A 27045-nucleotide genomic window follows, 5' to 3' on the forward strand; every position below is an offset into this window, starting at 1 on the left:
CAAAAAAACTGAAAGATGTTGCTGAAAACATTAAAAATAAAGTAAATTTAAATTTATATTTTATTTTATATTATTTATATTTTATTTTATTTTATTTTATTTTATTTTTATTTTTTATTTTATTTTATTGAACTAAGCTATCTCAGGTTAAAGGTGCACTGTGTAACTTTTTAGTGGAGGATCCGCTATCTGATATCTTGTTGCTTTGTTTACAATTTAAGGTTAATGTCCACAGTAGTAGTTAAACCTATTTATCTCCATGGAGACACGCAGTAAACCCCAGTAGGCATCAGATCTGTGAAGAATTGACCCCACTCACACTTTGAACACAAGATAGATATGTTTAATGCAATAGAGTGGAACATTCCAGCCAAAGCAACATCCTCATGGAGACGATCATGTGGCGGTCCCTCTACTAAAAAGTTAAGTTAGTGTACCTTTAAGTAGGACAACCCCCAGTTTGATTTTGTTATCTCATGCTGATATGAAGCAATGATCACATGTAGGGGTATATAATTTTTTTGGGGAAAAAAATCTCAATTTGCAACTGTGACCAGATTTGGGATAGATGTTTAAAAAGTAGGATTCTGTTTAGAGTTCACATTGTAAACAACTCCAGGAGCATTAACATTTGTGAGAGGACCAGCGTGAACAGTTTGCAATGTATTCATTTAGTTTAAAGTGTCTTGTATTGAAGTGCCTTCCTCCTCCATCTCCTTCTCTTCCTCTTCCTCTTCCTTCATCTAGTGGACTATGCAGTAACCACAGGAAGCCAAACATCACATGAAGCTGATTAGGTGTAATTCGTTGTGACTGGAACAGGGCTGTGCTGTTGTCCAAATGACTACAGTGTGATCCTCCATGTGCTCCGTGTGCTACAACTGCTTGTTTTTGCTTTGCTTTTATTGCACTTTGAGTTAATAAATATGGAAAATGGAGGGGTCAAAAGAGGCATTGTGGTAAGTTTGCACAAAAGTTATTTTCAACTCAATAGTACTCAAATATCATGTTGTGTCAAGCTATTTGGTTATATGGGAGTAGAATTAGTAGTAGTAGTATTAGCAGTAGTAGTAGTAATAGTGGTAGTAAAAGTAGCAAACTAGATGTAGTTACAGTTGGAATAGCACAATAGGCCTACTAGCAGCACTATCAGTAGTAACAATAGTAGTAGTAGTAGTAGTAGTAGTAGTAGTAGTAGTAGTAGTAGTAGTAGCAGTAAGGCAAGTAGAATTTAATGGATTTTAAAGGTGGACTGATTAACTTTTGTGCTGGAGGTTTTCCACAAACTTGTCAACATAGAGCTGTTACAGACTTTTCTGGGATGTTTCACGGTATGGCATTAAACATATGTACTGCCATGGAGCTCAGCAGGTCAATTTACAGGTCAGATCTGTGGCGAGGTGACCCTGCTCACAATAAAAAAATGCATGGTTTTCGATGTATTTCTGAAACACACCTAATTCCCTAAATGCAGATATATAAGAAAGTTACATTGTGCCATAAATAACCAATATTTTGTAATTATTGTTTGTAATAGAACCAAATTTTCCCATAAATGTTACCTTCTCTGTTTTTAGATAAAAGATGAGTGGCCAGGATACAGTCTGGACCTCTTCACCTACCCGGAGCACTACCATGAAGATATCGAAAATGTCTATATACCACACGGTGTCATCATGAACAGGTAGACTGAAAAATCACTCTGAAGAGATATATATATATATATTTACTTTTTTTTTTTTATTTCATTTGGTGGGATAATACCTGTTGTAAATATAAATTATAATTTTACACCATTGAAGAAGCAATTTGTGAAGAAAAATTGAAAAATATGTTCATAATTACAGGAAGTAGAGATACACTATGGAGATACACTATCTCTATCAAAAACTATGGCAAAATTTACACATAAGAAACCTTTTTTCTGATTCTTCAAACATTATTTAAATTTTTCAAAAAGAAAGTACTATTGTTTAATGTTGAAAATGACATTCTATTGGCTAAATAAAGAAGTTTTTTACTATCATTGTAGTATCAGTATTGAGTATCAAGTCTATTCCTTGAAATTGAGTTTGAAATTGAAGTATCATGACAATACTAGTTAAAAGTCAATTTCACATAGTACGTCCCTTTTCAATTTGTGTATATTGTGCAGAATTGAGCGTCTGGCCCACTACATCATGGAGGACTTCTGGGACAATAACATCATGGTGCTGTGTGTGCTGAAGGGAGGGTACAAGTTCTGTGCAGACCTGGTTGAGTTCATCAAGATCCTGGGACGCAACTCCAATAAGTACCTGGAGACACGCGTGGAGTTCATACGCTACAAGAGCTACATGGTATAGTCATTTAACTTTGTACTGTGTTCTTTTCTGGTGGCGTGTTCTACAGGTGTAAGTATGGTATTAAACTGTCTATCTCCATGGAGACAAGCAAGTCACGCCACTGGGGCAAGATTCATGTCACTCACAGTAAGAATGCAGGTTTTTTAAGGTATTTTATTCAGCGATACAAACACAAATACAAAATATAAGATAGAACAGTTTAATGTCAAACTGTGGAACATTTCAGGCATATCATAAACATCTCCACTGAGACAAGCACGTGACGGAGCCTTCACCAGAAAAGTTACATAGTGCAGCTTTAACATTATACAACATTATTATACATATATTACATTAACTTGGAAAAGAACTGTGATCTTAAGGTGAAAGGTTTAGGTGAGCCTTATAACTGGAAGGATAGAGAGCTGATCAGTTGTTGTTGTTGTTGTGTCCTTGAGCAAGACACTTCCACCGTGCATATGTGAGTGATTGGTGAACTGAATTCTTTGAGGTGCTTGTCAAGTTTGTAAGTTTTAATTTAAATTCAAGCCAATAATATTAACATTTCAAGATCTATCTTTTAGACATTTCAATTTTGGAAACATGCGTAATTCCAAAAGCGCTACTAATTTAATGGAAATGTCCTGTTTTAAGACCAGTAAGATTAAACTCCCACAGCATACAAAAGTGGAATAATAAAGTATCCAGAGAAATAAAAATTACTTTGTGGAACAGAATTGGTTATGACACCAAATTGATTATTTATCCCAGCTATCTTGAGAGTTGAATTCCCTATTTACCAGATTTAACCGACCCCCCTCTTCCTTTATGTATCACCCTGGCCTGTAGATGTCACTGTTGTCCATTCTAAACTCACTTGTAGACAGGACATTTCAAGGACAACTCACTCCAGCAGCTGCAGCTCTGAGCTCATGAAAACACTGCAATAATTAATACAAGACACGCTCATAATACGTGACACCTGGAATGAATAACTGGACCATTACGTCTGAGAAATGTCATAGAGTTTTTTAAAATCTGTGATATTTGAGCCCATGCTGAAATCCCTGCGTGTGGCTCATTCTTTGTATCCCTGGGCAACAAAGGGGAGGATCAGCCTTCATTTTCTGGCAATAAAACAATGACGCTATTGTTTTTTGTGACTGTTGCATTAAATTAAATGTCAAAACCGCAGAGAATTTTATGAAAACAAATAGTTGTCAGTGCAAGACTGCAAAATATTAAGAAAACGTTCAGTCAAAGTTTTTGTTAATAAATGAGTGGATAATCTAGGTTGTATTTGTACATTTTTTTAAACATTGTCAGGGAGAAACGTAAGCCTGACTCTGAAGCTGTCTTTTATTGACAAAACTACAATATACAAACTATTGTAATTTTCCCATTTTTTGCTCTCCCATTCACATATTGAGTTAAATCTGTGTTATTTCTCCTCAACCTGAACTCACTACTTACTACTAGGACTACTTTAAAGTGATATGATAACAAGTTCTTATGACATGATGTTGCCATTCAAAATTACTTCTAAAATAGTATTTCAAATTAATTCAGTAGAGGATTTATTAAGGGGTAAATGACATAAAGAATTGGAATTATGATTAGTTTTAAGTTAAAGCTGGACTCATGTTTGGCATTGACTAGAAGAGTTTTGGGGCACGATTCAACAAAAGTTAAGAGACATTACCAATCAATCAATATAATCAATTATCTAAATGTATGATGTAATTAATTATTAATTAAACAATGCTTTGAAGGGTTGTAAATTGTAGTACCATATCATTGACCCATATCTGAAAATAACATCACTATTCCAAAGCAAATTGTGGTTTATGAATATTTATCGTCCCAGTTAAACAGACAGCATTTGAATGTGAAAAATGCAAATGAGTGAAGGAATGAATCTCCAAACTGGGATCTAAAGATTAAAAATTAGATAAACTGCTCAAGAGTTATCTATGGTTATATATGGAGTCTAAATTGGTCAATTCATCCTATCTGTGACGTGTGCGCATACAGCTGGAGTAGGCCCTAATGTCTCAGTCCACGCTGTTGTGCTGATGCCTTCAGAAGGTTGATTCTGGAGGTCAAGCTGCATGGGGTAGACGCAGGCCAGCAGTCTAGAGGTCCACACTCGGAGACTCTCTTCCAGTGTTGAGAAAGCAGGAAGGGCGCTTTTCTGGTTGATATCCATAAAGTCTCAGCAGCAAGGGTAACAGAATAAGGGTACATCCAATTTAATCAAGAACATTGTTAATTAGAAAAATGCAAAACCTAGAAATGTGTTAAAATGTGTGTCAGATCACCTATCATTTGGATAAAAATACATAAAAAGATAGACATCAATTTGGAGAGAGAACTAAAAAGTTGTAACTTCTTGGGCGTTGTCCCTCAATAATTTCCTTTGTCCAGAAGAGAAGATAAGGAGTCCTTTCTGGTCAAATGTTGGAATGGAGCTATTAGGTCAGAAGTCGGGTCAGAAGATGGCCAGTGTATTTCCTGTTGAAACCACTCACTTAAGTTTGGGCAGGGCGGCTAAACCAGTGCACCAGTGAGATGAAGTCATGAGTTTTGACTTGGGTAAAGTTGAGTGGGTGTTTTGGAGGATGAGGAGAGTTCTGTGAATTTCCACTCACATGTGCATTATGAACCATTAACCCACTTCTACACACATAAAGATATTCACATGACATTTACAGATATGTATATGCAAACAATATTGTCAATATTCACAGCATGGACAATATACATGGTTCCTCTTCTTTCTCAAAAACACCATTGTCTTTTATTTGTATTGTGGTCATGACATGTTTATCTGAATTCACTTCAGTCAATGGCTTCTTTCTTTCCTTGTTAATTATTCTATTCTTGTAGAAACTCTGTGGATCTTTTAAGAAAAGTATCTTCCAAAGTTTTAACTGTGCACCCATAAATCTAACAATGGAACTTAGGTCTGGTGTGACTGGGAGGCATCAGGATGCGTCTTCTTGTAGCCAAAGAGTTTTTAAACAGTTCCTACTTAGGTCTATTACCATGGCAACAGTGAAGAGGTGCTTCTCATAGTTTCATAGGTCAATCTGTAATTCTACAATTCATTACTCATGAAGTATTCCAAGATCATTTCGGAACTAAAAAAGTGATGAATCGATTACGAGATATTTTGATACAAATGATGTTGTTGTGTTCTATTTAAATTGTAATACTTGTAGAAGTGTCTTGCTCAATGGCACATCAATAGTATGCTTTTATAGTTTCAGTTGGAATAAAACTGTCTTTGGGTTGGCAGGTTTAGCTTCTGAGCCACTACCCTAGTTACATTTAATATATTTATACCAGTTTATTTTTCTAGAATGACCAATCAACAGAAGACCTGCACATTATTGGGAACACAGACCTGTCCTTTTTACGTGGAAAGGTATGTAATAGCCTCACATTGGTGAGTGAACTCTAGGCGGAGCTGTTTGTCAAACTGTCAAACACTATATATAGACTATAACTTTAATACAATGGTTCTCAATTTTTCATACCAAGTACTTTCCAGATACCACTAGATCTGTAGGTAATGGCCCACTAAGTGACTCCTTACACATAGGATAAACAGTGTCTCATTTAACAAAATCGGCGCACACCGGCTTAGATTCCGCATTAAAACAAATCAATGTGTAGATTTCACGTAAAATATCTTGTAGAGATAAGAAAAATTATAACACTTTGGACAACTTTATTCCCAGGCATCAAAACTATCTCATTCAATCTCAAATAAGATTAGTATCCCTAAAGAGTTACACCTATTTGATACACAAAACTTCAAGAAAAGGAAGGGACTGAGAATTATACATATGAATGTACATAGTATCACATCTAAATTAGATTACATTGAAGTCTGGGCAAATCAAACAGATACAGATATATTTATATTTTCTGAAACCTGGCTATCAAAGAAGTGATAAAGAAATCAATATTGAAAATTCCAAAGTTTTTCATTGTGACAGGCAATCTAAAGGAAGTGATGTTGCCATTTATGTCAAAGATCACCTGTCTGTGGCCTTTTATTCTCCTGTTCAAAGTCTAAATGTTTTGAATATCTGTCTGTCTATTAGTTATGTAAATGATCCTGATAAAAATTGGCTGTTGCTAGAAATTGAAATAAAGGCACACTCATTGATGTAATCATAACAAACAAACCCCATAATTATAGGCAATAAGGCAAATGGTGTTTTCCCTCTGGATTTAAGTGACCACTGTCCAATTGGGTGTATTTGAAATACAAAAGTTAAAAGGACACATCCCAGTGTAAAGGTGAGAAGATCATATAAATACTTCAATGAACAAGCCGTCATCTCTTTAAAATTGTTCAAGCGACCTTTCTTTCTCTTTCTGTTATGAGATATAATATACATGCAGTAATATACATCTTTCATAACAGGTGATGAATTTAAAACCCACCACTGTACGGTATATTACACTACACTGTACACTGTATTTTAAATTGGGCTCTCATGAAGAAAAGAATCTGGTACTCTCATTGAACTCTCCCTGTATGAATAAAAATGCATGAAAATGGGGGGAAAAAAATCTAAACCAGGACTTTATAAAACCTACCTCGGCTAAAACAAAAAAAAAAAAAAAAAATAGACTAAACCATATTTAAAGTAGTTCTAATTGGTTACTAACTCAAAAGAGCACTAAAATAAATAGATTTGTCTCTAAAATAAACAAATACTTAAACTGCAGAAGACCCTATGTACCACAAGAGGTACATGTGACTACAGGAAGTACCCGAAATATGAAAAGCAGGTAAACAAATGCTCCTGTCTGACAAAAACAATCACTATTTCTAACTCTACAACAGCAGTTACATCTCTGCACCCCATTCACCCTGTAAAAAGTTTCATATTTCATATTTTAGCCATTAGCAGCGTACACACTGCTGAAATAAGCGAATCAGACAGGGGCATGAATCAATGAGGTTCACACTCTTATTACAATCTGTCACCAACTTCCATGTATTTAACGCCACCCTTCGTCCAGGCCTGCTATAATTCACATTGTAAATATGTTGGTATGTCATCTACGCAGGCAGATGTCACACTAGAGTAGACTAAACTGACAAAGTCCAGGCCAGTTAATTATAGAGAGATGAGGTCAACGAGTTATGATGAGTAGATTTGATGACAGGAGTCGACTTTCAATTTGTCAGGAGAAGGAGAGATAGTGATTTGAATACGTAAGGCATAAACAGGATGACATAGATGTCAATAAAGGTTAGTGGTTGCACTTAGCTTACAGGTAGTTTTGACTTAAAGGTACATTAGGTAACTTTCCTGGTGGGGGTTCATCACACGCTTGTCTCCATGGAGATGCTACTGCTTTGCCAGGAATGTTTCACAGTATTAAACTTATCTATTTTGCATGAATTCAATTACAGGTGTTTTTATTGCTCCAAAATACCTGGAAAAAAACATGTAGGCCTATTCATACTTGCAAGGCTACCTCTCCACAGATCTGACCTGTGGTTTGATGGTGTCACCTGCTTGTCTCCACTGAGATGCACAGAGAACTTTAATTCCAAACTGTGGCGCGTTCCTGACAAAACAATAACAAGCAGGTAGCTTACCCTCCACCAGTAAATGCACAAAATATTATCTACCAGGATTGGTTCTTTAAAGAAGTACTATGTACACCAGTTCAAGTTACAGGACAGATCTATGGAGAGGTAAGCATGCACTCTGTAAGAAAGCATGTTTTTAAGGCAAAACATAGCAGAAACACCTCTAATTGAATATGGAACATTTCAGGCAATGCAATAACATCTTCATTTAGGCAACCAGGTGGTGGGCCCATCATTTGAAAAAAGTTGCATGGTTCTTTTTCTATTGCTACTGTGTACAGCTTAACACCTCAATATCAAGTGATTGCAATTGTTGTTGTTTTTTTTTTGTTAATTTGAAACCTGTGTTGCTACTTGCCAGAACAGAATAACAGCCAATAGAGAACTTATTCAGGTCACAATTCTATAAGTGGTATAAACACCTTTTCATGCATAATTCTCAGGAATTGTATTTTGACATGCACTGTATTATCTCTTAGAGCTCAGAATCAGAATCAGAATCCTTTTATTGCCATCGTTTGTGAACACAGTTTACAAACTAGGAACTTATTTTGGTGATAAAGTGCAACATAAAACATAAAACACACTGAATAAATACAAATACAAATAAGGGCATGCACGAAGTTAAAAAAGATATGCTTAAAAATCAAATAAAATACTTAAAGGTAGAAAATATATACAACAGCAGCATCAGAGCAACAGTGGTTTGCACTGTTGTTCTGATGCTGATGACTTATTAAAGTGACCGGTGTTATAAAGTGTCCAGTTTTGTGCAAATATTATAAAGTGTTCATGAGACAAACGGCAGAGGGAAAGAAACTGTTCTTATGACGAGAGGTTCTGGGCCCAATGGACCGTAGCCTCCTGCCAGAGGGAAGTGGCTCAAATAGTCCATGTCCAGGGTGAGAGGTGTCAGCTGCTATATGGCCTGCTCGCCCCCGAGTCCTGGAGACGTACAGGTCCTGTAGCGATGGAAGGCTGCCGCCAATCACCTTCTCAGCAGAGCGCACAATGCGCTGCAGTCTCTGTCTGTCCCTGTCTGTCCCTGGCAGTGGCTACCCCTCCCCTCACCTGGCCTTTGTCCAGTCTCACCTGTGCTCTCTGTTTTTCTTTTGTCAGGTCAAGGCTGGCACACTATCAGACAACAGTAACATAGACATCATCTAGTGGTGAAGCGTGAGACTACAACACAGCCAGGGCAGCTATTCAAATCTAAAATTGGGATTTTAATATTGGGACTTCACACAAACTTTAAGTGGGTCATTGAACTAAGCATTTAACCCTTATATAATTTCCTTTTCTCACCTAGCATACTGAAAAAGACATTACTACAATAACTATACTATAATACCAGGCTAGCTATTTAACATGAATGTCAAGGGATGTAGATGCACTCATAAAAACCTATTAATAAAATATGATACAGCAATTACAAAACACTTAGACAAACTATATTGATCTATGACGGAAACCACGTGGACACAATAGCTCAAAGATACAATACAATTCTTAGAAGCCTAACAAACATATATGTGCTTGTGTATGTGTGTGTGTGTGTGTGCATGCGTGTGTGTGTAGAGCTCTGTTTATGTTTCTATGGCATTGTAAAACTGTTAGATCATATTTCCATTTTCTCTCCTCTGTTATGTAACTTCATCAGGTGTAGAATGGAGCACTGGCTATTCGCCTACATTCTCTCCAACCTCTCGTCCCAAACCATAGATACCCCAACCCCACCACACAAAGAGCCCCATACAAGAAACATGCCCGGGGAACAAACCACCATTTTAGTCTTCAGTGCGGAAAAAGTGCGCAACACCCAGACACTTAACTCGGACTTTAGCCCGCACAGATGTTCATTACAGGGAGGAAGAGAATGGCCTGTCTGTGAGCAGGGAGGATGGTGGCCAATATGGTTACTATAGATACCATCACTAACAAATGCAGGTTTTGGCACTGTATGGCTTTATTTGACCATAAAAAGTGTCTACAGTTTAAAGGTGTTGTTTTACTAATGTGTGTCCTTGTTGTGTGTTCACAGTGTGTACTGGTTGTCGAGGTGAGTGTCAACTGTTAGGCATGTTGTTGTTTCCTGTTCGTGCACTTTTTGTGCTAATATGTCTGTCTTTAAATTGGCTTCATACTTAAATGATTTCCGTGACTTTAGAATTATGTTGTGATGATTTATCCTCTTCAAAGACTTACCTGGAGTTATGATCATTTGTGCTTTCGTCTTCCCCATAGCAAAATACAAATTTTATTCTGTCAACTGAACAAAAAGTTGAAAAAAGCATAAAGCAAGGATTCCAAATATGAAAATTATAATAGATATACATTTACTGTAAAATAAATATATAGTACTACTGTATTTCAATTAATAAAATGAATATGGTCACACACAAAAAACTACTTTTTGACACATTTTGAAACAAAGATGTACATTTTTACAAATTAACATTTTGATGACATTAACATAATGATGACAGAACTAATGGATTTTATATTGTAGGTGTTAAGACATTATTAAACATGGATTATATATATGAAATAGGAGATATGGAAACTGCAGTAACTGATTTTCCATAAACTATAACTTTATGACTGTGTACAGCCCTACTTCTCATGCAGAACAATGTGTAGTATTGACAGTGACTCTTTGGTTAGGCATTCCTGTGTGAGCCTGTCTGTCCCTGTTGATGTCTCTGCTCTTCCTTCCCCTCAGGCCATGGTGGACACAGGGAAGACCATGCAGGCCCTTCTCAAGCATGTGCAGACCTTTGAACCCAAAATGGTCAAAGTTGCCGGGTAAGTGCTGCCGTTTCCATAGTTAGGAGTCCATACATACAATAATCTGAAATCTTCTCGTCCTTTCAGCACTTAAATTCATTAAAAGTGTTCATTTTTTGTTTTGTGCATTTTTTGCAGATTCTAATCCAAGTACTTGTGGTTTGCAAAACTGGGTTTTGTGTACTGATACATTAGTTTAACTTTAATACAAATGACTAATGGAGTGTCCAAAAGTTTAAAAGCCAGGATACTGTGTATTCTTGAACAATTTTACTTTGTGGCTATCTGCTTGTCAATGCCCGGGTCTTATCTTGGAAGCGCAGCACTTTGAAACTGTAGCTGTGTCATTTGACAATTGCCTAGTATGAATGTGGTGTGTGTGTGTGAACATTGGGGGTGGTCGGAGGGGGCAGTGGTGTAGATTGGCAGCCTCACTTCCGTTAGTCGACCCCAGGGATACATTAGTAACTTACCATCACCGAGTGTGGGGTGAAATGAATAATGCACTGGAAAGCCCTTTGTGTGTCTCGAAAGGCGATGTAAGCAACATTAAATACAATATAGACATGTTTTCATTTTCATTGTACTGTAAGACAGTATAAAAGCATGATTTGGTTGTTTATGTCATATTCATGTTTCTGTTCCAGTCTTCTGGTGAAAAGAGTTCCTAACATGGCTGAAAGTCTGACTGACTGTGAGTAAAAGTCTCACACTCATTCAAATTCATGTATGACAATAGTCCTGCAATAATACTCTTGTACCAACAATAGAACCTTTATAAGCTGTCTTCACCATTACTTACTTTGATAGATGTGGGCTTTGAAATCCCTAACCACTTTGTCGTTGGATATGCGCTGGACTACAATGAGTACTTCCGAGACCTGAATGTAAGTCCAGCCACAGTATGCACCATGTAACCCTTTGAAGGTTTGTTATTAAGGGTTAAGAGAATGAGTGAGAAGAGTAAACATGTCATATCAAAGGGTTGTAGTTCTGTGCTGGGAACCTGGGCCTGCCAACAGGTCTCCTAGGTGCCCCAGGACAACAAGCATGGGACACACCTTTGAATATAACTGCTGGCAATACAATTACCGTATTTTCCGCACTATAAGGCGCATCGGAATATAAGGCGCACCTTCAATGAATGGCCTATTTTAAAACAAATTTCATATATAGGGCGCACCGCATTATAAGGCGCATAGAATATAAACTACTGTAGTAGCTGGGGTTGTGTTACGCATCCACGAGATGGAGCTGCGCTAAAGGGAATGTCAGATAAGTCAGTCAAACTCACAAAACAAGTTAATGCATTCACAATATAGTAACTCTCGAAATAGTGCAACGTAATAACAATAACTCAACGTTGTTCAAATGTTAATGTCCATATTCACAATATCTCCCAGCCTTGTTTAGTTGTAAACACGTGAAAGAAACACGTAAAGCTCACTTTTTCAGTTCATTCCTCATTCACGAATCCATCGAATTCTTCCTCTTCAGTGTCTGAGTTGAACAGTTGGTCGAGCTCATTCAAAGTGCCCGATTCTGTCTCGTCAAAATCGCCATTATCAGTGTCGCTGCTGTTGTCTAACAGTTCAGTGACAATTCCTCCCTCCGTGAAACTCGGACCACAGTTGAGACTGATATATCAGCCCAGGCATCCGCAATCCATTGGCAGATTGTGGCGTATGTCGCCCGGCGCTGTCTCCCCGTTATCCCTACAGCGTCGGATCCTGTCGTCGCCGTTAGACTCGTGGTTGCGGACTTTCCAGTAGCGTAACTCCGCGCCCAGTCGTGCTCTCATGTAAATTCAAACTGCGTCTCAAAGCGGAGACATGGGGCTATCTAAATATTTTACCGTCATTACGGTAATCTGCCTCTGTTGTCCTGAAGGTGACAAATGAGAGCGCGGGGCTGCGGGGATTTTCCCAGTCATTTATTCGACGCGTAAAAGAAAAAATACGGATGGATGTGTAAAATAGAAGTAGTTGTGTGAAAAAATGCAGCAAATTCTGATACTTCGTTTAACATGATTTTTATGGCTAAAAAAGAATAAAAGTCTAGGTCTAGGTGAGCTATACTGGCCCATAGTGTGCTCAGTCTTTAAAGGGTTACCGCTATTACTTCGGAGACGCCTCCTGACTACGGGTGTCATAATTGACCAATATTGATTCATATATAAGGCGCACCGGATTATAAGGCGCACTGTGGGTTTTTGAGAAAATTAAAGGCTTTTAGGTGCGCCTTATAGTGCGGAAAATACGGTAGTCAATCCAACAAAAAAAATTACAGTGCATATGACAGGTTAAACTACACATTTCACTAAAATATAGTTAACATGATTATATTCAGGAGTTAAACCAGATCTTGACTGGTTTCTTTTAGTTTGGCATTTTTGGTGAATTTGATGGTTTCACTTCCTGGTTGGCAGCAGACAGCAGATGTGACATCAGCTGTTTTTTGTTGGTTAAATCAACTATTTTGTGAAGCTCTGCAAAGTGACTGCTGTTGTTATTTCAGACTCTACAAACATGAATTAAAACTGAAATGAATAAGTAGAAGTAATTCCATAACTGTCATCAGGAAGTCCTACTCATGACAGATAGAGGGATTTCTTTTTAGAACTCAAAGATACTTTTATTTGATCAACTTTTCTTCACAAATTGCCACTTGACTTCTGTGAACTATAATGAATGTTTCGTATGGGTACTGTCGAACCAATCAAGGTAATAGTTATGTACTTTAAACCCATTGAGAGACATTTTTATTCTGGACCAAAAGCATTGTCATCCCCACAAAGTTATGTGTCATAGCTTTATATCATTTCACTAAAAAATGTTCAACATTCCCATAATTTTCAATGATAAATAACATGGACCCACTCAGTAATGAGGAGGGAAAATATTTCAGCCATGTATTCAAGCTGCCCTTACATACAAGAATAACATTGTAGAGTACATTTCTGCTTTGAATAAGTAGGTGAAACGTACATGCACTTCATTTTTAAACAACCTTATTTTCACTTTTGACTTTCCCTGACCTGTTACATGACCACTGTGTATCCCCCATGTTTCAAAAGGAGAGAGCATATTTATTACAAAACGCAGAGGAGGGCAGTACGTGGAATGCAAGGGTTAGCATCTCATTATCACAACTAATGCTATCTACGCAAGAAAAATAGTTTGAACTCTTGGCTCTCTCCAACTAAGATTAACAAATGTGTAGATTATCATTCAGAATTTTACAAGGCTAACCCTCATGTGGCCTTAGTTGTCAGTGCATAGGATTTCCCAACAAGAAAGACGTTAAATCATTGTAATCTTAGCCAAATATTTAGCCATCACGAGACGCTAAGCCAAGGCTACTTTTTCTGATCTTAGATTGAAATATATTGTGAGAGTGGTATTTATGTAACATTTTTATGACCTAAGTATGTTTTTTTTGTTTTTTTGTTGCTTTTTTAGCATATCTGTGTGATCAGCAAGAGTGGGAAGATGAAGTACAAGGTTTGAAGGAGAATGAGAACCATACGTTAGCTTGGTGAACGCACAAATTTGCTACAGAGCTAGTGGAAGGTTTTCTCTGTGTTCTGTAGTTGTGGAATGTTTTGATTTCAAATGTTTTCACACCAATAAAAATGTGGAGTGGAAGGAAAAACTTTGGAAAGGTGACTTAATGTGTTTAAATAGGAAATGGCTGAAAATATAACTTTTGACATGATTCATTAAATGGGATTATAACGTAGAATTACTAACAGGTCACATGCATAGAACCAGTCAATTTCTTGTGTTCTCTCTTATATTTCAGCTGTTCTCAGTATACTGCTATAGTGCCCCTTGACAAGGCACTAAAACCAATTACATTCATACATTAGGTGTATATAGGCAAAGTGAGCATATATTGTTTGTTTTGTGAATGAATGATCCAGTCTTTTAATGGGAGCTTTTAATCATGTTGTTGCCAAACTAATTAAATATTTAGATATTGACACGTGTCTTTGTTCATCTAAAAGTTTATAGACACCTTTAGCTGATTTGTTCTGCTCATTGTACCACTCAACCAATTCCAAACTAGCAGCTACTATTTTTAGCCTTATTTACAGGGCTTTTCTCTTAATTGTGGCAGCGGTATTTGTAAGCTTATCAAGAATTTGTTTTATTTACTTGCTGTAGGTGCAATATCTAGGCAAACCTTTCTGGTTTCAAGCTATAACAATAGACCAATCTATCTCCATGGAGATACATAGATGATGCTACCAGGCCAAGTTACAGGTCAGATCTGTGAAGAGACAAACCTGCTCAAGGTAAGTTTTGAGCAATAAATACACTTACAATAAAAGTGGAATAGATAAGTTTAGTGCCATACTATATTTCAGGCAAAGAAATAACATCTCCATGAAGTCAAATACTGTACATGGTTGATCCTTCACCTGAAAAGTTACATAACCTTTAAGTTATACTATACTACAAATGTTTCCAAAAGTAGAATACAACAGTGTGTTGTACTATAAGTAATTGTTCATACTCCATATAGAAACTAAATGAGGAGCATAAAAACCTCTTATCCTTCATTTTTTGCCACTTTTGTTTCTACTTTTCTTCAAATTATTCCAGCATCCTAGAAAGGTCAAATATGAACTCCAAATAGGAGGCAATATTTCTTGTGTTATTGCTTTTCCTGGAATGTTCCACAATATGGCATTAAATTTATATTCATGGAGACAAGCAGGTAACACCACTAAGTTAACAAGCCCATATATGGTAAGAATATTTTTGATATTTTAAGTAATAAAAACACTTGATAACTTGATAGCTAGATAAATGTAATGCAATACTGTGGAACATTCCATACATATCCTTTCAGTGATATAATGTGAAAGGCCAATGCAAAAGTGTTCATAAGTAGTATACAACAGTGAATAATACTTATAAAATAACTTTAGATCCTAAAAGCTTCTTGTACTTTCTCTCTTGCCACTTTTGTGCTTAATTTGTCTACTTCAAATTAGTAATAAAAAGTCAAATATGAACTCCAAGTAGGCGGTAATAGCTGTGAAAAAAGTCAAAGTGAAAATCAACACCCATCATCCATGCTCACTGAAATCTAAACACAGACACTTACAATACAAACATGGTCGTTCTTATGGCGTGTTGTCCGTGCGGGCTCAATTGTGCCTGTCGACAGAGCAGAGCACGCTTGGCTTCTTCTACTTGGCACTTTGGGACTGTTCAAATCTGGACACGCACTCTTGAATCCCAATCGCCCAAAACCATAATCATCTGTCACACGGCATGACGGTCATACACAAACATACAAGATTTCATATAATGTGCCTTTTGGAGTCAAGGGTAGTGGAATAATTGGCATTGCGTTTATTTATGTAACCACTGATGACAGTGCAAAGTGACGTCTACAGGGAGCACCAACGTTTGCAGTGGCAGATTCTCAAGTGAGGTAATATTTTAACATAGCAGACACATGTTATAACAAGTATTTAAAAAGGGAAGTAATATTTCTTGAAATAAAATGGCAAGGAAACATGTAAAAGGTGAATAGTTTTGAATAGGGTTGTGCAGTTACTCAATTGAGATCAAAAGTTTCTAATTGTTAATGATCAACTTGGGTCTTTTTAATAGAGACGTCTACAGCCAATCCTCTGTCAGTAAAAGCGTGTGATTTGGTGATGTCACGTTTAAATAAAGTTCAATCAATATCAGGAAAAACATAGTTATCACCCAAGCCCTAGTTTTGAAAAATAGCAAGGAGAAATGCAGGCCTATGTGTTAAAGCACTTTAGTCTGTTGGAAACTTAGACAGAGGGAGTTCAGAATCACTCAACTGTTCAATGCTTAAAACAAATATTTTCTATATAAATATTCCAGTGCTTGCTGACATATAAACTCAAACTGCTATAATTTAGACAAAAAAGTCTGGCTTCAGCAATGACCTCTGTAAGCTTTAGACCTCTACCAAGCCACCGGCTCCACATTGGCCTTGTTATTTCAAGTTATTAAATAAAGTGAATGCATGGAAAATGTGCAAATATATTTTATATACAAACAATCATGAAATGAACTAACACACCTCACTTGACTGGATAGAACATAGTGGTTGAGTGGGTAGAACATTTGCCTATCAACCTAAAGGTCCTACCTAAAGTAGTTCAAACCCAGTTCGCTGTGTCCTTGGGCAAGACACATCACCCACCACTGGTGGTAGTTGTAGGGACTCATGGCCAGTGTGGGGATTAAATACATTATGTATTCAGAATAAAAAAAATTGAGTAAGTACTTCTGTATACTTATCATTATTATTTATTTAAAAAGGGACCATGTGCAACTATAGTTCCTCTTTCATTTAGTGGTATTCAGAATGCAGTAACTAAAGACATTTTCAAACTATTCTTTTCATCACTGCTGATGGCACAGATTGGCAGCCATACCTCCCAGTCTAGCCCAGGGCAGCTGTGGCTCCTAAAGAAACTTGAACGAGTAGTGAATCAAGTGTAGCACTTTAAGATGCAAAATTGATCTTTAAAATATTGCTGATAACAACAACATAACAGTACAGTTGTCGCAATACCTAACAAGATACAAGTTTACCAAATGTCCTTGGCCTCCAAGAGAGTTTTACAAATTGCAAATCTTTTTGATTGTCCTGTGCCTAAGTTCTCTCACACAAAGTCCTGTATTGTACCTTTGCTGCACCTCTTTATCATAAAACATCAGCACTTGGCAGCGATGGTTAACTTATCCCTGTTCTCTGGCCCCCTGCACTGCCCTGGGAACCTATAAGGGGCATTGTCTTGCTGGCTGGTTGCAGAGCTGGCTGGGTGAAAGAGAGAAGGTACAAAAAGCTGGGCAGGTTTCACAGGCTGAGAGCTTTGTGCATGCTCCGCCGAGAGAAAAGTGGATAGTGCCGCCCACCCGAAGTAGGCTACAGGTAAGCGGCACCGCTCACAAAAGGAACAAAACAGGAATTGTACAACTGAATGGCCACACATCACCGCGTTTGACATATGAAGCCTGCTGCAGTGCGGTTATACCAAGTGGGAGGATGTGATTTCACTTTGTTAAATAGCAGATATAAAAGTCCATTAACTGCACAAAACACTGGATATAAAAATGTGTTTTTAGTTTATAGTTTGCACAGTTACATAAATATAGAATATCCTCTCCAGTCATGGTTGTGTTCCAATTCAGGATTGGCTGCCTGCTACTGCCTTATGAATTCATTCATTCTAAAAACTAAACTATTGCCATATATATTTATATACTTGTAACTTGCCACAGTCAACCTTCCCAGCAGATGCAGGTAGCTTTAATGCACAATAGGTAAAATCCTCTGGCAAAGGTAGTCCTGACCGAGCCTAGCTCAAGACCTGGAGATCAGTCCCCGGGTACTGTATTGTGTTGCTCACTGGTCCTGACACATTGCCTCAGAGTTTTGAGGGATGAATGGATCAAACACAGAGGACACATTTCCCTATACAGGGACAATAAATTAACCTTAACTTTAAGTAAATCTTTACTGCAATTATTTAATGATGATATTTGTCCACAAATATAACCTGTAACTTAGCTTGGTGGTATCAACTGCTTGTCTCCATGGAGATAGATGGGCAAAGCAACAACTTCTCCATGGAGACAAAGCAAGTGGTGGACCCTATTAAGGTGTATTCACACTTGTATTTGCTTGGCCTAATCCTATAATGTAGAGTTGATTTGGTCCTATTCAGTCCTGGTTTATTCCTGGCTTAGTTCTGGTCAAGTCCGGGTTTACAGTTTAGTCCCAATTTTAATTAGAAGTTTGTGCAAGGGTGAATTCACTCTAAAATACACACCTGTAAGCAGTCAAACTGTGTCTAAAAGCACATATTGCATTTTTGAAAAACTCTACACTTTATACCCACTCAAACACTGACCTTTATTTGTTTTCCATAGTTAGAGTAGGTTCATTAGTTCTTCTCATATTTCTCTCAAAAAATACATATTATTTTAAGTGCATTCTTGTTATTCTGTAACTTAAAATACTAAGGCAATGTGAAAATGCCCTGTCTGCAACAGATCCTTCTTATAGAGTGTATGCCAACATGCATCTCTTATTTTGTCATTTTAATGTTGCAGAATTGAATTATGTAATGTTTATGTGAAAACCATAACATCCAGCTTGTAATATCCATCCATCCATCCATTTTCTTCCGCTTATCCGGGGCCGGGTCGCGGGGGCAGCAGTCTAAGCAGGGACTCCCAGACTTCCCTCACCCCGGACACGTCCTCCAGCTCCTCCGGTGGGACCCCAAGGCGTTCCCAGGCCAGCCGAGAGACATAGTCCCTCCAGCGTGTCCTGGGTCTTCCCCGGGGCCTCCTCCCGGTGGGACATGCCCAGAACACCTCCCTAGGGAGGCGTCCAGGAGGCATCCTGAGCAGATGCCCGAGCCACCTCAGCTGGTTCCTCTCAACGTGTAGGAGCAGCGGCTCTACTCCGAGCTCCTCCCGTGTGACCGAGCTCCTCACCCTATCCCTAAGGGTGCGCCCGGCCACTCTGCGGAGGAAGCCCATTTCAGCCGCTTGTATCCGCGATCTTGTCCTTTCGGTCATTACCCAAAGCTCATGACCATAGGTGAGGGTAGGAACGTAGATTGACCGGTAAATCGAGAGCTTCGCCTTCCGGCTCAGCTCCTTCTTTACCACAACGGACCGATACAGCGACCGCATCACTGCAGACGCTGCACCGATCCGCCTGTCAATCTCACGCTCCATCCTTCCCTCACTCGTGAACAAGACCCCGAGATACTTGAACTCCTCCACTTGGGGCAGAGACTCACTACCCACCCGGAGAGAGCAAACCACCTTTTTCCGGTCGAGAACCATGGCCTCGGATTTGGAGGAGCTGATTCTCATCCCAGCCGCTTCACACTCGGCTGCAAACCGCCCCAGTGCCTGCTGCAGGTCCTGGCTCGAAGAAGCCATCAGGACAACATCATCCGCAAACAGCAGAGATGAAATCCTGTGGTTCCCAAACCAGGCCCCCTCCGGCCCCTGGCTGCGCCTAGAAATTCTGTCCATAAATATAATGAACAGAACCGGTGACAAAGGGCAGCCCTGGCGGAGTCCAACATGCACTGGGAACAGGTCTGACTTACTGCCGGCAATGCGAACACAGCTCCTGCTCCGGTCATACAGGGACCGGACAGCCCTTAGCAAAGAGCCCCGGACCCCATACTCCCAGAGCACCCCCCAAAGGACACCACGAGGGACACGGTCGAATGCCTTCTCCAGATCCACAAAACACATGTGGACTGGTTGGGCAAACTCCCATGAGCCCTCGAGGACCCGATGGAGAGTATAGAGCTGGTCCAGTGTTCCACGACCAGGACGAAAACCACACTGCTCCTCCTGAATCCGAGGTTCGACTATCGGTCGGATTCTCCTCTCCAGCACCCTGGAATAGACCTTACCGGGAAGGCTGAGGAGTGTGATTCCCCTGTAATTGGAACACACCCTCCGGTCCCCCTTCTTATACAGAGGGACCACCACCCCGGTCTGCCATTCCACAGGTACTGTCCCCGACCGCCACGCGATGTTGCAGAGACGTGTCAGCCAAGACAGTCCCACAACATCCAGAGACTTGAGGTACTCAGGGCGGATCTCGTCCACCCCCGGAGCCTTGCCACCGAGGAGCTTGCCAACCACCTCAGTGACTTCAGCCAGGGTGATGGACGAGTCCGCCTCTGGGTCCCCAGTTTCTGCTTCCTCCTCGGAAGACGTGACAGTGGGATTGAGGAGATCCTCAAAGTATTCCTTCCACCGCCCGACAACATCCCCAGTCGAGGTCAGCAGCTCTCCACCCGCACTGTAAACAGTGTTGGTGAAGCACTGCTTTCCCCTCCTGAGGCGTCGGACAGTTTGCCAGAATCTCTTTGAGGCCGTCCGATAGTCCTCCTCCATGGCCTCCCCGAACTCCTCCCAACCCCGAGTTTTTGCCTCTGTGACTGCCCGAGCCGCGGCACGCTTGGCCCGCCGGTACTCATCAGCTGCCTCAGGAGTCCCACGAGCCAACAAGGCTCGATAGGACTCCTTCTTCAGCTTGACGGCATCCCTTACTTCCGGTGTCCACCACCGGGTTCGGGGATTGCCGCCGCGACAAGCACCACAGACCTTACGACCACAGCTACGAGCAGCCGCATCGACAATAGAGGTGGAGAACATGGCCCACTCAGAGTCCATGTCTCCAACCTCCCCCGGAATCAGGGAGAAGCTCTCCCGGAGGTGGGAGTTGAAGACCCCCCTGACAGAGGGCTCCGCCAGACGTTCCCAGCAGACCCTCACAATGCGCTTGGGTCTGCCAGGTCTGTCCGGCTTCCTCCTCCGCCAGCGGATCCAACTCACCACCAGGTGGTGATCAGTTGACAGCTCAGCCCCTCTCTTCACCCGAGTGTCCAAGACACGCGGTCGGAGGTCAGATGACACGACAACAAAGTCGATCATCGACCTCCGACCTAGAGTGTCCTGGTGCCATGTGCACCGATGGACACCCTTGTGCTCGAACATGGTGTTTGTTATGGACAAGCTGTGACTAGCACAGAAGTCCAATAACAAAACACCGCTCGGGTTCAGATCGGGGAGGACGTTCCTCCCAATCACGCCCCTCCAAGTGTCACTGTCGTTACCCACATGGGCGTTGAAGTCCCCCAGGAGAACAACGGAGTCCCCGGTTGGTGCACTGTCTAGTACCCCTCCCAGGGACTCCAAGAAGGCCGGGTACTCTGCACTGCTGTTTGGCCCGTAGGCCGACACAACAGTGAGAGACCTGTCCCCGACCCGAAGGCGCAGGGACGCGACCCTCTCGTTCACCGGAGTGAACCCCAACACGCAGCGGCTGAGCTGTGGGGCAATGAGCAAGCCCACACCAGCTCGCCGCCGCTCCCCGCGGGCAACGCCAGAGAAATGGAGAGTCCAACCCCTCTCAAGAAGTTGGGTTCCAGAGCCCAGGCTGTGCGTGGAGGTGAGGCCGACTATATCTAGCCGGTAACGCTCAACCTCCCGCACAAGCTCAGGCTCCTTCCCCCCCAGCGAGGTGACATTCCATGTCCCCAGAGCTAGTCTCCATGTCCGGAGATCCGGTCGTCGAGGTCCCCGCCTTCGACTGCTACCCGGATCTCTCCGCACCCGCCCCTCATGGCTCCTCCCGCAGGTGGTGGGTCCACGGGAGGACGGCCCCACGTCGTTTCTTCGGGCTGGGCCCGACCGGGCCCCGTGGGGAAAGGCCCGGCCACCAGGCGCTCGCTGCCGAGCACCCACCCCAGGCCTGGCTCCAGGGTGGGGCCCCGGTAACGCCAGTCCGGGCGACGTAACTGGCCTTGATCTTTTTCCTTTCATGTGGGGCTTCTGAACCGCTCTTAGTCAGACCCGTCTCCCAGGACCTGTTTGCCATGGGTGACCCTACCAGGGGCATGAAGCCCCCGACAACATAGCTCCCAGGATCATTCGGGTGCTCAAACCCCTCCACCACGTTAAGGTGGCGGTTCGGGGAGGGGAGCTTGTAATATGTTGATTATTGTGTTGTGTCTCATTGCATCATAATAATGTATTGAATTCTATAGCATTCAATAAAGTACAATAACTATTCTCTACAATAATATCGTGACATAAAATGCACTGCTTTGTTACATTGTTACATAGACATAGATAATCCTCGTTATTGGTGAACCATTAAAGCATTTTTATTCTTCTTTCAGTATGAAGCGTTACAATGGAGTACTCAATTTTGTCATATAATTAAAAGTTCATCACATTGTCCTAAATGAGTAATACACACAATTAAAAGTTTATGAACCCAGTCTTGTTTACTACTAAAAATGCTTAGGCCCACTTCATCAACATCAATCTGGGTGCTCCTTTGTTTGAATAGGGTTGCACCCACTCTGCAGACAATAGCCCCCCTCCAAAGCCAGGGGAACCTCCTCACAGTAAGGGTCAGTTGAGTTCTATTGTCCTGTGCCATCTTTTGTGCTGCATGAGAAGCCTGCAAACTGAACACTGTCATCCATTGTCTCGCTCAGGATCAGCTGGGCAGCCTTTTTTCAATAGTTGCAGAGGCTCCCATGTGGTTATGATAAAGTTAAACATACTCTTAAAGTTGACAATGCATAGACAAATATGCTTCAGTTTAATGTTACAGAGCAGAACGTGTGGGTTGTATAGGATTTAGTGGGTTTTCACAGTAAAGGCATTGTGCAATTGGTTACTTATGCTATGTAACTCCCAAGACTTATAGAACCGTGACCTGAGAGCATATTCACCTTTACATGTACCACCTTTGGGAACTAAAACTAGAGTAAGATGGTTTATTATTCGTAGAATTGATATGCACTTATAGTACAAACATATGCTACTATTGTAATGGATAGAGTTTTAAATCAGGGCTAAATTACTCCAAAAGACGTTCAAACCAGGAATAGTTTAGCTAGCATACCATAGTTTATGAACTGAACCATGGATCTTTTAAAATAACGCAATAGGATTAATTTGTTTTGTCCATGATGATATAATAACAGTAATATAATGAAATAAAAACATATTTTAAAAGGCTGAATAAAGAAATAAAAATAAAATAAATAAAAAATATAACTATTCTATTGACGCTATCATGCCCTATTTTATACCCAGAAGTAGCAACTAGGCTAAATGTATTTTTAATTTACTACTTTTCCAGCCAAATAAGCCCAGAATGCCCCAGCCTTTTACTCTTCATTGGAAACATTATGTAATAGCGTCTCCAATTGGTCCGTATTTAAAATCCAAATTTAAATACGCGCTCTGATTGGCTATCGCCCGTTGACGAGGCAGGCGGGGGGGCGGGGCTTGAGCGGACTCGCGAGCCTCTTCACTTCTGTTTACAGACTGTCGCGCGCCCCCAATCCACGCCACTTTTGTTGATACCTCCGCCAATTTATCACCGAATTTTGGACGCTAAATGAAGGGAAATGAATGAAAAGGACACGTCGGACTCCCATGGGTTCACCTTGTCGAAGAAATGCACACTCCAAGGCGGTTTCCATGTTTTTTTCACCCTTGTGTTTTTCCTAACAGGTAGTGAGCTTCAGCGGTCAGTTGCTCTAAAAGGAGACTGAATATCCCGCGTTGTAATCTCTCCTTCTTGACAGCTTTTTTCGCCCGTCGCTTGGACTCGTCACAACGTATTGCGAGCATTTACCTCCTTCAAAAACATGGATAACGTTTATATTCCGTCCCATCGTGGTAGTTTGGTGAATTTGTAACAGGTAGGTTCATTATAAGAGCCCCTAAGCAACAACCTGTCGTCCACCCCGTGTAATTAAGTATTAACTAATAGCAGTTCAAGCTAAAGCAACGGACTGATTTCTCTCTTTTAAAGCGAATGTGAATGGGGGTTCAAAGCATGTGTGTTTCATATTTGAAGGAACAGTTGGTATTCTGTCTTTGCTGTTTTATATTTAGCGTATAGGGCTTGATTCATGAAGGCTGGTGAGCGGTCCTCTCGCAATGTCGTTTCGAGCACTGTTCCTATTAGTAACACAATAATTAAAGCAATTGGTCCATTACTGATGCTTGATTGACCTGATATAGTTTACTGTTGGGGTACTAAATAGTGTAGAAGAAATGTATTGAAAGGGACCATTTTGGACGTAGGGATACTCTGTTTTTGTCCAAAGGCCTATAGATTAATATATGTATTCTTTACAGTAGTCTTACACGTAGAACTCTTCGTAGAAGTAGAAAGGACTAGGCAGGTGGCAAATCTTCAAAACTAGCTGTTATTACTCTTGGTCGCGAAAATTCACCATTAATGTCTAAATAACACTTGACTGACTACTCTTATGTGGACCATTTACCATTCTATAATAAAGTATCATGCTGTGTGGAAGTGAAACTGCTCCTTTCTGGTCATCCAAAACATAGGCCTACTCATTTCCAAATTATATAATGGGACCACAATTGTAATATTTAATTTTAACCCCCTGAATACATATATATCCCCTAAGATAAGGTAGTCATCTACTATGTACCGTAGTAGCCTATTTTATAAAGTCATTTGCATGATAATGTGGCACAGGTGCACTAACCAGTCTTCTCTGTGCAGATTTTGCCACTAGTGGACATGAAGAAGGAGGACGGAATGGATTAAGATTTTATTTTTTATTTTATTTTTTAAAAAAGCTTTTTTGCTTTTATCTTGGCCACAACCTACTCATCTCAATGTGGACTGTTAAAGGACTTGTTGCCCCAGTGCGGTTTGAATTAAAATGATGGCCACACGCTGGAGTGATTCGCCGCTGGACAACGATGGGAGTAAACACAGAACCATAATTCCATCTTCTGAGGTAAGACATGTGTGGGTAACTAAGTGATTTTTATGTAATTTTTTGAGAACGTTGAATGAGTGCTATGCTATGTCTGTTGTTCAATTGTCAGGATGATAGACAAGAAAGAGTGTTTCAAGGCTGTGAGAGAGAGTTGTCAAAAGTATAAAAAAATCAGGCAAAAATTGATATTCAAACTAGTATCGAAACTAAATACTCATTTGAACAAGGACTGATACTAAAAAAAATCACATTTAAAGGACAGAAATGAACCTTTCCTGAATAGCTTTAGAATGATCTTGATTTCATAGACTACTATACGCCCATGGACCACTATGGAACCTACCTGTATGACCACATGGTAATTTAAAAGAAATTACTATGATTTAATGTTGAAAATTGCATTATATTGTCTAAATAAAGAGTGTTTCTTTATTGTCATTGTGATGGGGAGTCAGTATTTAGTATTAACTCTTTCCCTTAGCATCAAAATTGAGTTTGAAACTTTAATAGTGTGCCAACACTACTGAAGAGTGATTACAGTCTTCCTCGATTTAAGCTTCACCTTCATATGTTTTCCCAAAAAATAAAAAAAACATCTATTACTACCTCAGAACTTATTCCAGACTAATCCAATGACTAATTTAAAATCTCTCCGCATAAATGCAATTGAGTGTGATTTAGCACCACTTCAGTGCATAACACCTCATGTCTGGCTGCGGTAGAGGTGAGAGAGTTCATTTTCCTGCTTTAAAAGTATAAGTTAAAACATTGCATGAAGTCAGTTTCTTTCTGGGCTTTTCTGATCATACTGGACCTGTTGTGCATTTGTGTGCCAGACACTCATAAATGGCACATTGTAAAGACCTCACCATCTTCCTCTTCGGTTACATCATCATCAAAGCTCATTCTGGACACCACGCATGTCATAACAGCATTGCAGCAGTGGCATGTTTTTTGGATTAATCCGTCATCAGAAAATGGCAACAGCGCTGTGTGCAGGGTAGGTAATCCTCTTACTGTGATGGGAAGGATGCATAAATCTTTGGGAAGCGGGAAAAGTGAAAGCGTGACTAGGGCTAAACAATTTAATAAATATTTAATTGCGATGCATTGTGATTGCGATTTGAGTTGCGATTTGTTTTAAAAATAGGATCGTGTTCAAAGTTCACATTTTTATATGCTCACAAAAGAATTGTCAAAAAGACAAATGAACTGACAAAGTAATACAAGAATCACAGAATGGGTTTGTACTGATCAAAACTACAGAGTTAGCTTTTTTATGTAGAATAAGGGAATATCGTTTATGAAGGAAATTACTGTCCTTCAAAAATTGCTGCCTTTGCAGTTTTTCTAATTGCAATTTCAATTTGATTGTGATTAATCAATCTGTCTACATGAAGGACAGCAGTGAGACAAGGTTGATACTCTCAGTACCTTATCGTTGATAGTTTGCAAACTTTTTGACTTGTTTCCTAGTGTAATAATAATCATTTTAACTTGTCCATAGCATTTAGAGAAAATAAGGGTGATATATAAAATTTATAATATATTTTTTAAGAGCCAGATTGTATTTTATACAGTTTTTAAGAGGTAACTAAAGCTATTGGCTGTTTCTGAAAGTTTACTCTTCATTGTCATTGGTTTAATCCACCTTTCACTCAGAGCATGACCGAGACTGACCAATAGCCTTTTTTTTTTTTTTTACCATAGAGCTGCATTAAACAAAAAAACAGGGAATCACGATATGGCCATTTTACCAAAAATAACATAGTCTCACAGGGTCTCGATTAGATTTTTATCTAGATACAGTGTTTTTTTTGACTGTGGATACTGCAACTTCACTGTCAGATGGCTTGGAAATTTGCGGACAGTTTTTCCCATTTACACTGTGAACTACTGGCAACAAATAAGGCTTTTTTGAGCCTTTCGTTTTGTTAGCAGGGAAAATATGTTAGCAAATATGC

At 40.0% G+C, this 27045-nt stretch overlaps 2 protein-coding genes across 2 annotated transcripts in view; both read left to right on the plus strand.

Moving 5' to 3' along the window:
• Positions 1-862: 862 nt before the first annotated feature.
• Positions 863-14298, plus strand: prtfdc1a (phosphoribosyl transferase domain containing 1a). The gene is made up of 9 exons (XM_033986272.2): positions 863-959; positions 1578-1684; positions 2156-2339; positions 5689-5754; positions 9992-10009; positions 10673-10755; positions 11385-11431; positions 11548-11624; positions 14199-14298. The coding sequence occupies exons 1-9, from the start codon at positions 927-929 to the stop codon at positions 14244-14246; spliced, it is 663 nt and encodes a 220-aa protein (XP_033842163.1). The 5' UTR covers positions 863-926; the 3' UTR covers positions 14247-14298.
• Positions 14299-23651: 9353 nt separating this feature from the next.
• The window catches only part of LOC117388202 (rho GTPase-activating protein 21-like), an 89225-nt gene continuing 85831 nt past the window's right edge, over positions 23652-27045 (plus strand). Inside the window, exons 1-2 of the mRNA XM_055229952.1 lie at positions 23652-24019; positions 24859-25099. Coding sequence (XP_055085927.1) covers positions 25022-25099 — 78 coding nt within the window. The 5' untranslated portion in view covers positions 23652-24019; positions 24859-25021. The remainder of the gene's footprint in view (positions 24020-24858; positions 25100-27045) is intronic.

This window comes from Periophthalmus magnuspinnatus, chromosome 20 (genome assembly GCF_009829125.3).
Source record: "Periophthalmus magnuspinnatus isolate fPerMag1 chromosome 20, fPerMag1.2.pri, whole genome shotgun sequence".
Taxonomy (NCBI): Eukaryota; Metazoa; Chordata; class Actinopteri; order Gobiiformes; family Gobiidae; genus Periophthalmus; species Periophthalmus magnuspinnatus.